Below are 13,698 nucleotides of genomic sequence, written 5' to 3' on the forward strand. Positions count from 1 at the left end.
GAAAAGAGCAATCTTAAACATGTAGGTTGGTATTGCGTTTTCCTAATGGTAAATTTCTTAGGATATGAGCACACAACGTCTTTTTCAGGCTGGTCCATTCCATAACTTGCCTGAAAAAACACAAAATAAACGCTCAAAAGAATGAACGTATGTGCATTTATATGTGACAATGACTTGCTGTGCACATGTTCAGTCTTTCGTCCTTCTTTTAACCGTTTCAGTTTCCAAAGACACAAAGCAGTTAAAAGAAGTGACCTGACCATTCTTCAGGTGGCTTCTGCTTCGAAGTCTCACTCTAATTTACACTTTTACAATACAAGGTAAAGAAACCATCGGTGGCAAATACATCACAAAAATTGCTCAGAAAATGATCCTAAAAATGCCATAAAAGACGATTCAGGACAAAAGACAGTGTCTAGTCCTGAAGTGTCTTCCTCCTAAAAATCCCAGCGGGTTTTGCTGTGTCTAATAGTTGTGCGCACATACCCGTAAGGTGTAGAAATAAAATAAGATTTTCTCATTGTGTCCTGGATTTTTCACTTTTGTTACTCAGTAAATGTAACACACGGCAGATACCCCAGAATACAGATGAATTTTGAGCAGAAAATCTGCTGCTCCAGTGTATCTGATATATGTACATTTAAATGCATGAACATACTGTACATACAATAAGTTTCACCACCAAACCCCCTAACTGGATTCCAAATATCTGACACCTGGTAAATGGTGAACTACATGTTTATACATTTATTTAGCACTATGGGCTTGGTAATAACGCACATGTAATTACAATGATAATATTCTTAGATGACCTTTATTGTGACAGCCATTCTTTATTAACGGCTATATTGTTGATAGACAATTATATATTCAGTACATTTTCTATTTTGGATGTTATATTTAACTCCTTTCTGATGCGGTCAGTAATAGTACGTCGCACTTGCCCGGTCCTATTGGACCAGGTACGTACTATTATGTGCGATTTTTAATGCGATCCCGCGACCGAAGTCGTGGTGATCGCATTAAATTTCCGGCGCCATCTTACCTTACGGTAGATGGCGTCATCATCCCAGGGGTGTCGCCGCCCACCCGTAACCACGATCGCTGTGATTGGCTGTTCAATTCTTAACAACCAATCACAGCACTTCTCACTGCTTCAGGCAATCAGATTGCCAGAAACAGTGATGTGCAGCCTAGGATCGGCGCTCCTAAGAGTACTGGCGCTCCTAAGAGTACCGATCCTAGGCTGTTGTCTAGCAATGCCAACCCTTCCCCCAACCAGCTTTGATTGGTGCGATCGCCGATTACATCGATCGCACCAATCAGAATGCGACCACGCGGTGACTGGGCAGTCACGGGGCGGTGACCAGCCTGTGACCAGCCTGTCACCACTCCATGACCCCCTGTGATATCTGCACAGGCCCCAGCCAGCTCTAATTGCCCTATCATCCCCCTGTCACCACCCTGAATCTCCTCACAGTTGGTGAAGATTTGTACAGGGCGGTCACACTGCTGATCTTCTCTGTTCTGGGCCTTGTGGTGCTACAGATGCCTCTGTGAGACGACTAGACCTTTCTCCTACCTGCTCCGGTCCCTGCTCCTGCCCGGTCTCCTGGGTCTCCTTCTCCGGTCTCCTGGGGCTCCTGCTCCGGTCTCCTGCTGCTGCAGTAAGCTGCCCCAGAGCCTGCTCCTGCTGTTGCTTAAAGAAGAACAGAGAAGACTTTGGTAAGTCCATCTCTGATCTCTCCTCATCCACACCAATCGCCCCCCCCCCTCTTTTTACCCCCTCCCTCTTTTTACTGCCCCCCCCTTTTGCCAACCGAGTGTTAATCAGTACTTGATCGCTCATTTTTGGGCATTTTTTTTTTTGTGCGTCCTGCAAACGCCGAGCGCTGATCAAGTGACTACATCACTGATCAACGTCTGTGCTCGCTTGTTTCCAGGACTTTTTTTTGTCCCTGTCTATTCCCCCCCACTTTGCACCACCTCCGTGCGTGCATCCATCAGCCGCCGAGCGTTGATCGGTGAGACAAATCACCGATCAGCACTCGCTACTTTACATTTTTTTTCATAAACTTTTTTTCTTTTGTAGAGGGCGGTCGCGCTGTCCGATTGTGCGCCATACTGGGTCTTGCAGTGCCACAAACACTGCTCCTGCTGCTGCTACAGAAGACATCTGACAGAAGACAACTGTAAGTAGGATTTTTTGCTCCCTCCTCATCCAACCCAATCCCCCTCTCCCCCTTCCCTCCTTTCCATCCCTCTTTCTGCAACCAAGTGCTGATAAGTACTTGATCACTAATCAGTACTTGATCACTCGACTTTTGTCTTTTTTTTTCGTACTTCCTGCAGCGACCGAGCGCTGATCAGTGACTGCAGATCACTAACCCGCACTCGTGCTCGCTGTTTTACACTCCCCCCCTACTTTGCACCACATCCAGCAGCTGCCGAGCGTTGATCGGTGACGTAGTTCACTGATCGGCACTCGTGCTCACTGTTTGCACTACCTACGGTTGTTCCTTTTTTTTAATCTTTTTCTTTCAGAAAAAAAAAAGTTTACACCAAGCACACTGATACACACACACTCTAAATAAAGTACTGACAAACATGCACCACATACACAAAAAAAAATGTCCCGTTCATCCCAAACTCGCTATTCAGCAGAGGAGGCATATGCTTTCTTTGCCTCTGACACTGACAGCGAGGTAGAGGATCCCACTTTTCTTTATTTTTCTGACTCCTTATCATCGCCCTCCTCTTCCTCTTCCTCCTCAGGTGCTGCTGATCCGCCCCAGGAGAGATACAGTCGCCCCAGGAGAGAAGATGAACCAGTACCCTCCACTACTGACCCCGTGTGGACCTCACCCCCTGACAATTATGAGCCACCGATTCCTGATTTCGTGGCGGAATTAGGGATAAAGTTTGACACCAACGGCCTTACAGAAATAGACTTTTTCAAAGAGGATTTTGTAAACCTCATGGTGCGCCAAACTAATTTGTATGCTCATCAATGTTTGTAACAAAACCGCTTTTCATCATTTTCTAACTGGTCTCCTGTAGAAATGATGAAGTTTTGGCGCCTGGTCCTTCATATGGGGGGCCTGGTCCTTCATATGGGGATCCTGAAGAAGCCAGGAGTTCGGCAATACTGGAGTGTTGACGTTTTGAATAACACTTCATTGTTCCGAATGGCTTTGATCCGGACACGTTTTGAGGCCATCCAAAAGTTTTTGCATTACAAAGATAATGGAAGGTGTGCTGCACACGATGACCCGAACTTTGATCGTCTTTTCAAAGTTCAGCCGGTCATCGAGCACTTCAACAACAAGTTTGCTGAAGTGTACATGCCCCAAAGGGACATCTGCGTGGATGAGTCCCTAATTCATTTTTAGGGATGGCTTGGATTCTGGGAGTACCTGCCCATTAAGAGGGCCAGGTTCAGAATCAAGCTGCATAAACTGTGTCAGACTACCTCAAGGTACACTCACAAGTTTAGAGTTTACAAAGGGAAGGACTCCCGGTTTGAACCCCCTGAATGCCCCCCTGTTCTGGGAGTAAGTGGGAAAATTGTGTGGGATTTGGTGCACTCACTGCTGGATAAAGGTTGTCACCTTTACCTGGATAACTTTTATACCAGCATCCCGCACTTCAAGTCCCTCTCTGCACGAGGGACAGCAGCCTGCGGTACTGTCCGCAGGAATCAGAGAGGCCTCCCAAAGATGCTAACTGGGCAGATGCTCAGGGGTGAGAGCAGAGACCAATGTAGCAACCACCAGTTGATGGTCAAGTACAAGGACAAGAGGGATGTCCTTCTCTTGACCACTATACATGGTGATAGCAGCACCCTCAGCACTGTACGTGGTTCCCCTTCACAGGTCATCAGACCAGACTGTGTAGGGGGTACAACAAGTACATGGGGGAGTTGATCTCTCTGTGCTTTGAAAAAGGCCAAGATGTGGTACAAGAAGCTGGCCATGCACATCGTACAGATGGCAATGCACAACGCTTTCCTTCTATCACGATATGCAGGCCAGACTTCTACATCGTACCTTCAGTTCCAGGAGGTAGTGATCAAGGCCCTGATATTTGGCAGTGGTGATGGAGTGGGCCCCAGTAATTCCGGAACTGAGGGACCTCGAATTGTACCAGGCTAGCATTTCCCAGGGGAGGTCCCTCAAACAGGAAAAAAAGGTAAGTCACAAAAGAGGTGCTGAGTGTCTTACAAAAGGGGAATACGCAAGGACACCACTTATCAATGTGACACCTGCCCCGACAAACCTGGTCTGTGCATGAAAGAATGCTTCAGAAGGTACAATACTTCCATGCACTACTAAATTAATTTCTGACGTATGACAACCTGATGAACACTAAACAACTGACGTAGTTCCAAAAAGGGGGCACTTGTTGGGCATATCTACTGTTTAGGCACATCAGGGGCTCTGAAAACGTGACATGACTCCCGCAGCCCATTCCATCAAAGTCTGCATTCCAAAGCGTTACTCCTTCCCTTCCGAGCCCTGCCGTGCGCCTAAACAATGAATTTCCTCTACAAATAGGGTATCAGCGTACTCAGAAGAAATTGCACAACAACTTTTGGGGTCCAACCTCTCCTGTTACCCTCGTGAAAATAAAACAATTGCAGCTAAAAGATAATTTTTGTGGAAAATTTTTTTTTTTTTTTCACGACTCTACATCATAAACTTTTGAGAAACTCTTGGGGGTTCAAAGTGCTCACCACACATATCAATAAGTTCCTTAAGGGGTCTAGTTTCCAAAATGGGGTCACTTGTGGGGGGTTTCCACTGTTTAGGCACATCAGGGGCTCTCCACATGCGAGCTTCGCGTTGAAAACGTCAAAGGGTGCTCCTTCTCTTCCAAGCCCTGCCGTGCGCCCAAACAATGGCTTTCCTCCACATATGGGGTATCAGCGTACTCAGGAGAAATAGCCCAACAACTTTTGTGGTCCAATTTCTCCTGATACCCTCGTGAAAATAAAAAAAAATGCGGCTAAATGATAGTTTTTGTGGAAAAAAAATATTATTTTTTTCACAGCTCTACGTTATAAACTTTTGCGAAACACTTGGCGATTCAAAGTACTCACCACACATCTAAATAAGTTCCTTAAGGGGTCTAGTTTCCAAATTGGGGTCACGTGTGGGGGGGTTTCCACCGTTTAGGCACATCAGGGGCTCTCCAAACGCGACATGGCGTCCGCTGTCAGTTCCAGCGAGTTTTGCGTTGAAAATGTCAAATGGTGCTCCTTCCCTTCTGAGGCCTGCCGTGTGCCCAAACAATGGCTTTCCCCCAAAATGGGGTATCAGCGTACTCAGGAGAAATTACATAATAACTTCTGGGGTCCAATTTCTCCTGTTACCCTTGTGAAAATATAAAAATTGGGGTCTAAAGTAACATTTTTGTGAAAAAAAGTTAAATGTTCATTTTTTCCATTCACGTTCGATTAATTGCTGTGAAGCACATGAAGGGTTAATAAACTTCTTGAATGTGGTTTTGAGTACCTTGAGGGGTGCAGTTTTTAGAATGGTGTCACTTTTGGGTATTTTATGTCATAAATGCCCCTCCAAGTGACTTCAAATGTGATGTGGTCCCAAAAAAAATGGTTTTGTAAATTTTGTTGTACAAATGAGAAATCGCTGGTCAACTTTTAACCCTTATAACTCCGTAACAAAAAAAAATTTTGGGTTCCAAAATTGTACTGATGTAAAATAGACATGTGGGAAATGTTATTTATTAACTATTTTGTGTGACATATCTCTCTGATTTAAGGGCACGAAAATTCAAATCTTGAAAATTGCGACATTTTTAAAATGTTCGCCAAATTTCTGATCCTTTCACAAATAAATGCAAGTGATATCAAAGAAATGTTACCACTTTCATGGAGTACAATATGTCATGAAAAAACAATCTCAGAATCAGGGGGATCCGTTGAAGAGTTTCAGAGTTATTACCTCATAAAGTGACAGCGGTCAGAATTGTAAAAATTGGCCTGGTCATTAACGTGCAAACCATTCTCGGGTGTAAAGGGGTTAAGAATGAGGTTAATTGCATATAATTTTAAACTTTAAAAAGGTACAGAAGGTACGGCCATGTGTATGCAAAGTCCTCTCAACCCTTGCCACATTGATCACAGTACATAGTGCAAAAAATCATCAATTCAGTAATAGATTATGCAAAAACTATTTACTTATTTTCCTTGCCTTACACTTAGTGAAAATGACAAATAAACCAAATATAACTATAACATTTGTGGCGATTCGTGCCTCTATTTCCGCTTTGGCCACTGGGAAGTGTGCGCCTCTATTGCTTGTGACACGTTACATCGCCAGTCCTATTTTTTTCCTGTGAAATTTGGTTCTGTTTTTAAGAGACCTATGAGGTTAATTTTAGTCTAGGTTTTATCATTCGTTCCTGAGAGCCCTTGTTGGGACTGCCAGCTATTTAAACCTCTGAAGCTCTGACTCCCACTGCCAGTCAATAGCATTGCTGTCCTGGTTTATACTGCTGTGCTCTTTTTTATTTGTTGTGATTATTGCCGTTTTTTGTTCTCGGTACATTTTTTGACCCTTCCTGCCTCTGGTTTGCTCCTCCGGACAGCAGCCCTACTTTGGAAGCAATCTAGGGGACCCCGTTGCAAGACCAGATTACTGTACAGGGGTTAAACGGTGAAGGTCGGAGTTCCTCTTGAATCTGTGTGGGTCTTGTGCCAAGCCTGTTCGAGGTAACCTTTTTGAACCTGTGGCCTCGGACAGTCATGACAATGCCAAACAAAGTGTCCATAAATTAGTGTTTTCCATTTGACAAAACCTTCAAAAAATTCTGTGTGAGACTGCTCTTAGAGAGGATCTAGCACAGAGGAACATACCTGGGCATTCTGTGGTACACCCTGTTCTTCAAAAGGTGCCCAAGCGTGTTCCTCTGTGCTAGATCTACTCTGAGAGGCGTCTGACATGGACTTTGGCTAAGGTTTTGGCAAAATGGAAAACATGTATTGTACTGATTGCCATTTTTACTAAATTTAAGGAAAATAAAATAAGTAAAAAAATTGCATGTTCTGTTACCGCATTGTGTGAACTTTTCAATGGACTAAGATTAAGGTTCACACACATGCTATTTTTCCTTTATACTTAGAAGATTTTAAGGATTTCAAGGTCTAAAGGCAAAAACTATAAATTACCTTTATATTGTGGAAAAAAACAAGTTCTAAAATGAGAAATTAGAGATCACCCCACCAGTTCGCAAATATTTAGATTTTAGTATTTGCTTAGAGATTTGCTTTACAGCTCATTCACACTTCCGATTTTCACAAATGAGTGGTATCTGTGTTTCTCACGGATAGCACTTGTAACTATGATAGTCTATAGGGGCCACTCACATGACCATGATTTTTCGTGGACTGAGAGGTCAGTGGAAGATCGCGGAGGCATGTCCGAGTTTGATCCGAGGGTTGGATCAAAATCGGCAATGCAAGTTAATAAGTTTGTGAAAAAAATAAGACCGCAATCTGATGACATCCGAGTTTCCCAGACTGTCAGAATGGAGAAGGTAGAGAAATATTTTTTTTTCTCTCCACATACATGAAAAACGGATGACACTTGGATCACATTCTGATCAAAGTTTGATCAGGATAATAGGTCTGCTTTTCTCATATGTGGAAAAATCGGATTTGTGAATGAGCCCTTAAAGAGAGAGATGATTATTTTGTATGGAAGAAAAAGACGGCAGTATAATACTAATATATTACATGTATACATTTTTGTCAATGACACACTCAATTCAATCAGCTTCATAAATAAAGCTCCGATGGGGCATAATGACAGTGGATTTACTAGAACTGATAATTTGCAATATAAAAAAAAATATTTACAAAAAACTATATAGAAATGTATCTCTTTATCAATCTATGTATCTTTCTATCACTATCTGTATTTCATCCAAGTTTCCATTTCTTACAAGTACTTTGCTTATTATTAATGCACTGTTCTTATACTTACGTCATAGCCTGGTAAATAGACTCAATTCCATAGCGCATTGCAAATTCATCCACTATTTCTTGTGCAGAATCGTCAAAGTAAACCTTCCAGGCTTCATCTCCTTTAACTTCGGGGATCTTAACAATGCCATTATTCTGAACTTCTGTCAGGTAGTGGAATAAGTTCTGTGGGTAAAGAATGTTTTATAACATCAGGGATTCCTAGACTCTGGATAGTGCCAGCTGAATACATGGTGTTTATAAAACCGAAAATTCCAAGTCATTTAGTTCTCTGATTTATATGAGCAGGAAGAGTGTGTGCTACCTGAGCAAGAACACAATTTACTGCATCAACTCAAAGGCAACAGGTGGCTAGATATATATGATATTTTCTATGGCAGCCAGATGCTTCAGAAGCAAATTGCAAGCTCACGGGTTCAAAGATAAAACATAACTAGTCAGCCTGGAGGCAAAAGATAACCTTTCTCCAGTAATCCAAACTAAAATATTTCCATCTTTCAATCATAAGGGGGTAAAAATAAAAACAAAAGAAAGAAGAAAACAACTGCAAGATGAGATATGGGACCACAACTATATTACAGAGCCTCTATGTTTCCCTGCCAGTGCTACCTATGAATATAAAATACAATACACTCAGGATTTCTTTGGAAACTAATACAAGATATTTTGATGTTCTGCACATGTTGACTGTGGCCTAGGCATTTATCAAAACTTCAAACAGAGGAGAACCAATTGATTCATGAAGCCTAGGATTTACACCTGCATCATTATATCAGCTTCCGACATCAAAACTAGTTATTAGGTTTACTTACTCTAGCAAAGAAGCGCTTACACCTGTATTAACCAACTTTTCATTGAAGTCTATGTAAATCCATGCTTTGCTGACGTTTTCATGCATGCCCGAGTAGGAGGATCAAATAGTAGGTATTAGTGGCTGCTAGTCGTGGCTGCTACGTATGTGGCACACGTTAATTAAAAGTGAATACACAGCAGAATTTTGTATATGTATTTGAAAGCTAAAATCAGTAGTGATGAGCGAGCACTAAAATGCTCGTTACTCGAGTCGAGCAAATTGGAATGCTCGAGTGCTCGACCCGAGCAACGAGACCAATGTAAGTCTATGGGAAACTCGAGCATTTTTCCGGCAGCCCCCCTTCCTTCCCGGAGGTTTGCAGAGGGCTTAAAAATTACCCAAATTGATGGGAATAGTGATCAAATGACATGGGAACAGCATGGGGAAGACCCCTGGAAGCATCTCTGACTCCCAGGTCACTGCTGTCAACAATGTTGTCAGAGTATTACGCCACTTTTACGGACTCACAATAAAACATACAAAAACGAAACCAACATTGATTTTCCTGGGAAAATGTTAAGGAACATTCTTTCTAGGGTAATGACTTGTATATAAGACAAAATAAATATACAAAAACAAAAATGTTCCTTCACATCTTGGGCTATGTTCACACGTAGCATTTTTGAAGCGTTTTTGCACTTTTGCATTGCTTTCAACGGTGAAAAATACATTCACCGGTAAATGTCATTTCAACATTTTACTACCTTATCTGGCCATGTGGTGTGTGAGACATGATCAGACACATCCTGTTACATTTATGAAGGAGGGACTCTGAAAGTCACAAAGCCTATTTTTATAGGGCCATCAGGTGGCCCTTACTATTCTTAAGGGACCAGCAGTCGGCCCTCACTATTGTTAGAGAGCCATCAACCGGCTATGCTTTGTTGTTCCCATTATTAATGAGTGGATCTTTTATACTGTTATTGCATATGCAGTGACTGCAAGGGCTTCCAAAAATTTGGACGCACCCCAAAACCCCTTTGAAGAGACATAGAGGAGGGCCTCAGTAAAAAGAAACGTTCCCATCATAAAGGAGTGGGTCTCCTATAGTGGTAATGCCCATGCAGTGACTGCAAGGGCTCCCAAAATTTGGGAAAAACCCAAATAACAATTTAAAGACACATAGAGGTGGGCCACAGTAATGGGTACGACATGTTCCCATTAGAAAGGAGAGGGTCGGCTATACAGTTATAGGATATGCAGTGAGTACAATGGCTGCCAAAATTTAGGAAAAACGTCAATAACAATTTAAAGACACATAAAGGTGGGCCATAGTAATGACATGTCCCCATTAGAAAGGAGCGGGTCTGCTATACAGTTATAGGGTATGCAGTGAGTACAATGGCTGCCAAAATTTAGGAAAAAACACAATAACAATTTAAAGACACATAGAGGTGGGCCACAGTAACGAGTACGACATGTTCCCATAAGAAAGGAGAGGGTATGCTATACAGTTATAGGGTATGCAGTGAGTACAACAACTGCCAAAATTTTGGAAAAACCCCAATAAAAATTTAAGGGGCTGTGCGATGGGAGGGTCTGTGAAAACTGTTCCAGAACTTGAACAGTGTTCCCCTGCCTCTGCTGGATTGGATGTGTCTCTCTCACCTGTACTCCTTGGTTGTCCAACAAACTGTGACCTCTGTCGCCAAAGTTTTCAGATGGGAATTTTTTTAATAATTCCGCAACAAGGGCCTTCTGGTACTACCCAATTTTATTAGGCCTGTTGACGTGGGAATAAGAGATAGAAAGTTCTCCTTGTAGCGTGGGTCTAGAAGTGTCACAAACCAGTAATGACTGTCAACCCAAATTTGGACAACGCGAGGGTCACGGGAAAGGCAGCGTAACATAAACTCAGCCATGTGTGCCAGACTGCTAACAGGCACTCACCAAGAGGACGACTGACCATGCTCTCCTCCTCATCCCTGTCCTGAGGCCATCCACGCTGAATAAAGAGTATGACAGTTGTGCAGGTAGTACCGGCTATAGCGCAGGAAACTAGCTCCTGTTCTTCCTCCTCCTCTTCCTCATTGTCACCCAATCCACATTGGGATGAGATGAGGTTGGGCTGTGTGGAATCATCCTGTATGGTTCTTTGCTGTATCTCATCGTGCTCCGCCTACAATGCATCCTCTTTAATTGTGAGCAGAGAGCATTTCAGAAGACAGAGAAGCAGGATGGTAACGCTAATTATGGCGTCATCACCGCTCACCATCTTGGTGGAGTCCTCAAAGTTTTGGAGGATGGTACAGATGTCTGACATCCATGTCCACTCCTCAGGTCTTATGTGTGGAGTCTGACCTGAATACTGACGGCCATGCTGATGCTGGTGGTCAACAACTGCTCTTTTTTTCTCACAAATCCTTCCTAACATCTGCAATGTAGAGTTCCAATGTATGGGGACATCGCACACCAGTCAGTGAGCTGGAAGCGGCAAATGCTGCTGAAGAACAGCAAAGGCGGCGCTGTAGCTGACTTTCTAAAATGGGCACACACGCGGCGTACTGTCAAAAGCAGATCCGGCAGATCTGGGTAGGTTTTGAGAAACAGCTGAACTCCGAGGTTAAGCACATGGGCCAGGCATGGTACATGTGTGACCTTGACTCGCTTCAGAGCCACCACCAGGTTCCAGGCATTGTCACACATGACCATGCCTGGCTGTAGGTTCAGCAATATCAGCCACAGATCTGCCTGCTCTTTCAGAGCTGTCCACAACGCTTTGCCAAGGCAGTGCTGCAGTGCTTTCAGCTTCTGACTGATGTGGTCATTTTGGAGATGGAGGCTGAAGAGGAGCAGGAGCTGTAGAATGTGGGGGCAACCCTGGCTGACCCACGGCCCGCAATCCTTGGTGTCAGGAGGATGTGTTCCGTCCCGAGGTCAGACTAGGTCCCGGCTTCCACTATGTTAACCCAGTGTGCTGTCAGCGAGATGTACCCTCCCTGCCCACAAACACTTGTCCACGTGTCTGTGGTAAGGTGGACTTTCCCAGTAACTGCGTTGTTGAGGGTACGGCTAATGTTGTGGGACATATGCCTGCGTAATGCGGGGAAGGCACACCGGGAGAAATAGTGGCAGCTGGGGACCGAGTACCGAGGGACGGCCGCCGCCATCAGGTTGTGGAAAGTTTCCGTCTCCACGAGCCTAAAAGGCAACATTTCGAGTGCAAGCATTCTCGAAATGTGTGAATTTAGTGGGGCGATGGCTGCGTATTTGCGTTTGCGTTCCAAGGACTGGAGTAGGGACAACTGAACGCTGCGCTGGGACAAGGACGTAGACGTGCTTGCTGATGGTGCTAGTTGAGAGTGTGCAATGACACGTGCAGGGCGGGAGGCATCTCTGCATGCACCATCGACAGGGGATTGGCATGCACGCACAACAGCGGCAGAAGCAGTGGTGTCACAAGCAGACATTTCTGGCCTCCAGTTACATTTTGTTGCAGTGTGTCAGTGAAGCTATTCACACGAGGTCGCTGTGAAGAATAGTATTAGTAAACTACAAGCCCTCGTGGGCTTCACTGACACACGGCAACAAAATGTAAATGGAGGCCGGAAATGTCTGATTTTGGACCGCAATTACATGTGATATGTCTGACGGACAACCACAATTTTAAATAGCGGGCCTGTAGTTTACTAATACTATTCTTCACAGTGACATCATGTGAATAGGTTCACTGACACACTGCAACAAAATGTAAATGGTGTCAGAAATGGATATTTTTGGACAGCAGTTATATGTGATACGTCTAATGGACAACCACAATTTTAAATCGCGGGCCTGTAGGTTGCTATTCTTCACAGCAACCACGTGTGAATAGCTTCACTGACACACTGCAAGAAACTGAAAATGGAGGCCAATATTTTCCACGTTCACTAGAAATTTCTGGATTTTTATCGCTGTAATATGGAAAATATCTGGCTGTATTCTGCAGTGCTAACAAGCAAATGGAGCAGAAAAAATGGTGTAATCTGGATTGCTTTTTAAGCACATAATCAGGATTAAGATTAAAAAAAAATAGCCCTGGCCCCTGATATTTGGGGCTATGTCTACAAATATCTGTAAGAACAGCAGCAGCAGACAGAACGTGTAATGGACCCTCTTTTGCAGTATGCGCTGCAGTTTGCCACAAACCCTGCCTACCTGCCTAACTCCTGCTATCAACGCTGAATATATGCAGCTGGATTAGTCCTCAGAAGGACTGTTAGTTCAGATGGACATATACAGTTATATGAAAAAGTTTGGGCACCCCTATTAATCTTAAGCTAAATGTTTTCTTAAAATTGGTGTTTTTGCAACAGCTATTTCAGTTTGATATATGTAATAACTGTTGGACACAGTAAAGTTTCTGCCTTGAAATGAGGTTTATTGTAGTAACAGAAACTGTGCAATCTTCATTCAAACAAAATTTGACAGGTGCATAAGTATGGGCACCCTTATCATTTTCTTGTTTTAAATACTCCTATCTACTTTTTACTGACTTACTAAAGCACTTTTTTTGGTTTTGTAACCTCATTGAGCTTTGAACTTCATAGACAGGTGTATGCAATCATAAGAAAAGCTACTTAAAGTGGCCACTTGCAAGTTGTTCTCCTGTTTGAATCTCCTCTGAAGAGTGGCATCATGAGCTCCTCAAAACAACTGTCAAATGATCTGAAAACAAAGATTATTCAACATAGTTGTTCAGGGGAAGGATACAAAAAGCTGTCTCAGAGATTTAACCTGTCAGTTTCCACTGTGAGGAACATAGTAAGGAAATGGAAGAACAAAGGGACAGTTCTTGTTAAGGCCAGAAGCGGCATGCCAAGAAAAACATCAGAAAGGCAGAGAAGAAGAATGGTGA

The 13,698-nt window shown here is 43.4% G+C and overlaps 1 protein-coding gene across 1 annotated transcript in view; it reads right to left on the reverse strand.

The window, feature by feature from the left end:
- UNC13C (unc-13 homolog C) overlaps positions 1 to 13,698 on the reverse strand; it is an 861,108-nt gene that overhangs the window by 458,610 nt on the left and 388,800 nt on the right. Inside the window, exon 14 of the mRNA XM_073653015.1 lies at positions 8,010 to 8,173. Within this exon, the coding sequence (XP_073509116.1) occupies positions 8,010 to 8,173 (164 nt within the window). The remainder of the gene's footprint in view (positions 1 to 8,009; positions 8,174 to 13,698) is intronic.

This window comes from Phyllobates terribilis, unplaced genomic scaffold (assembly GCF_046119375.1).
Source record: "Phyllobates terribilis strain yellow unplaced genomic scaffold, ASM4611937v1 Scaffold_11__3_contigs__length_659146591, whole genome shotgun sequence".
NCBI classification, from domain to species: Eukaryota; Metazoa; Chordata; class Amphibia; order Anura; family Dendrobatidae; genus Phyllobates; species Phyllobates terribilis.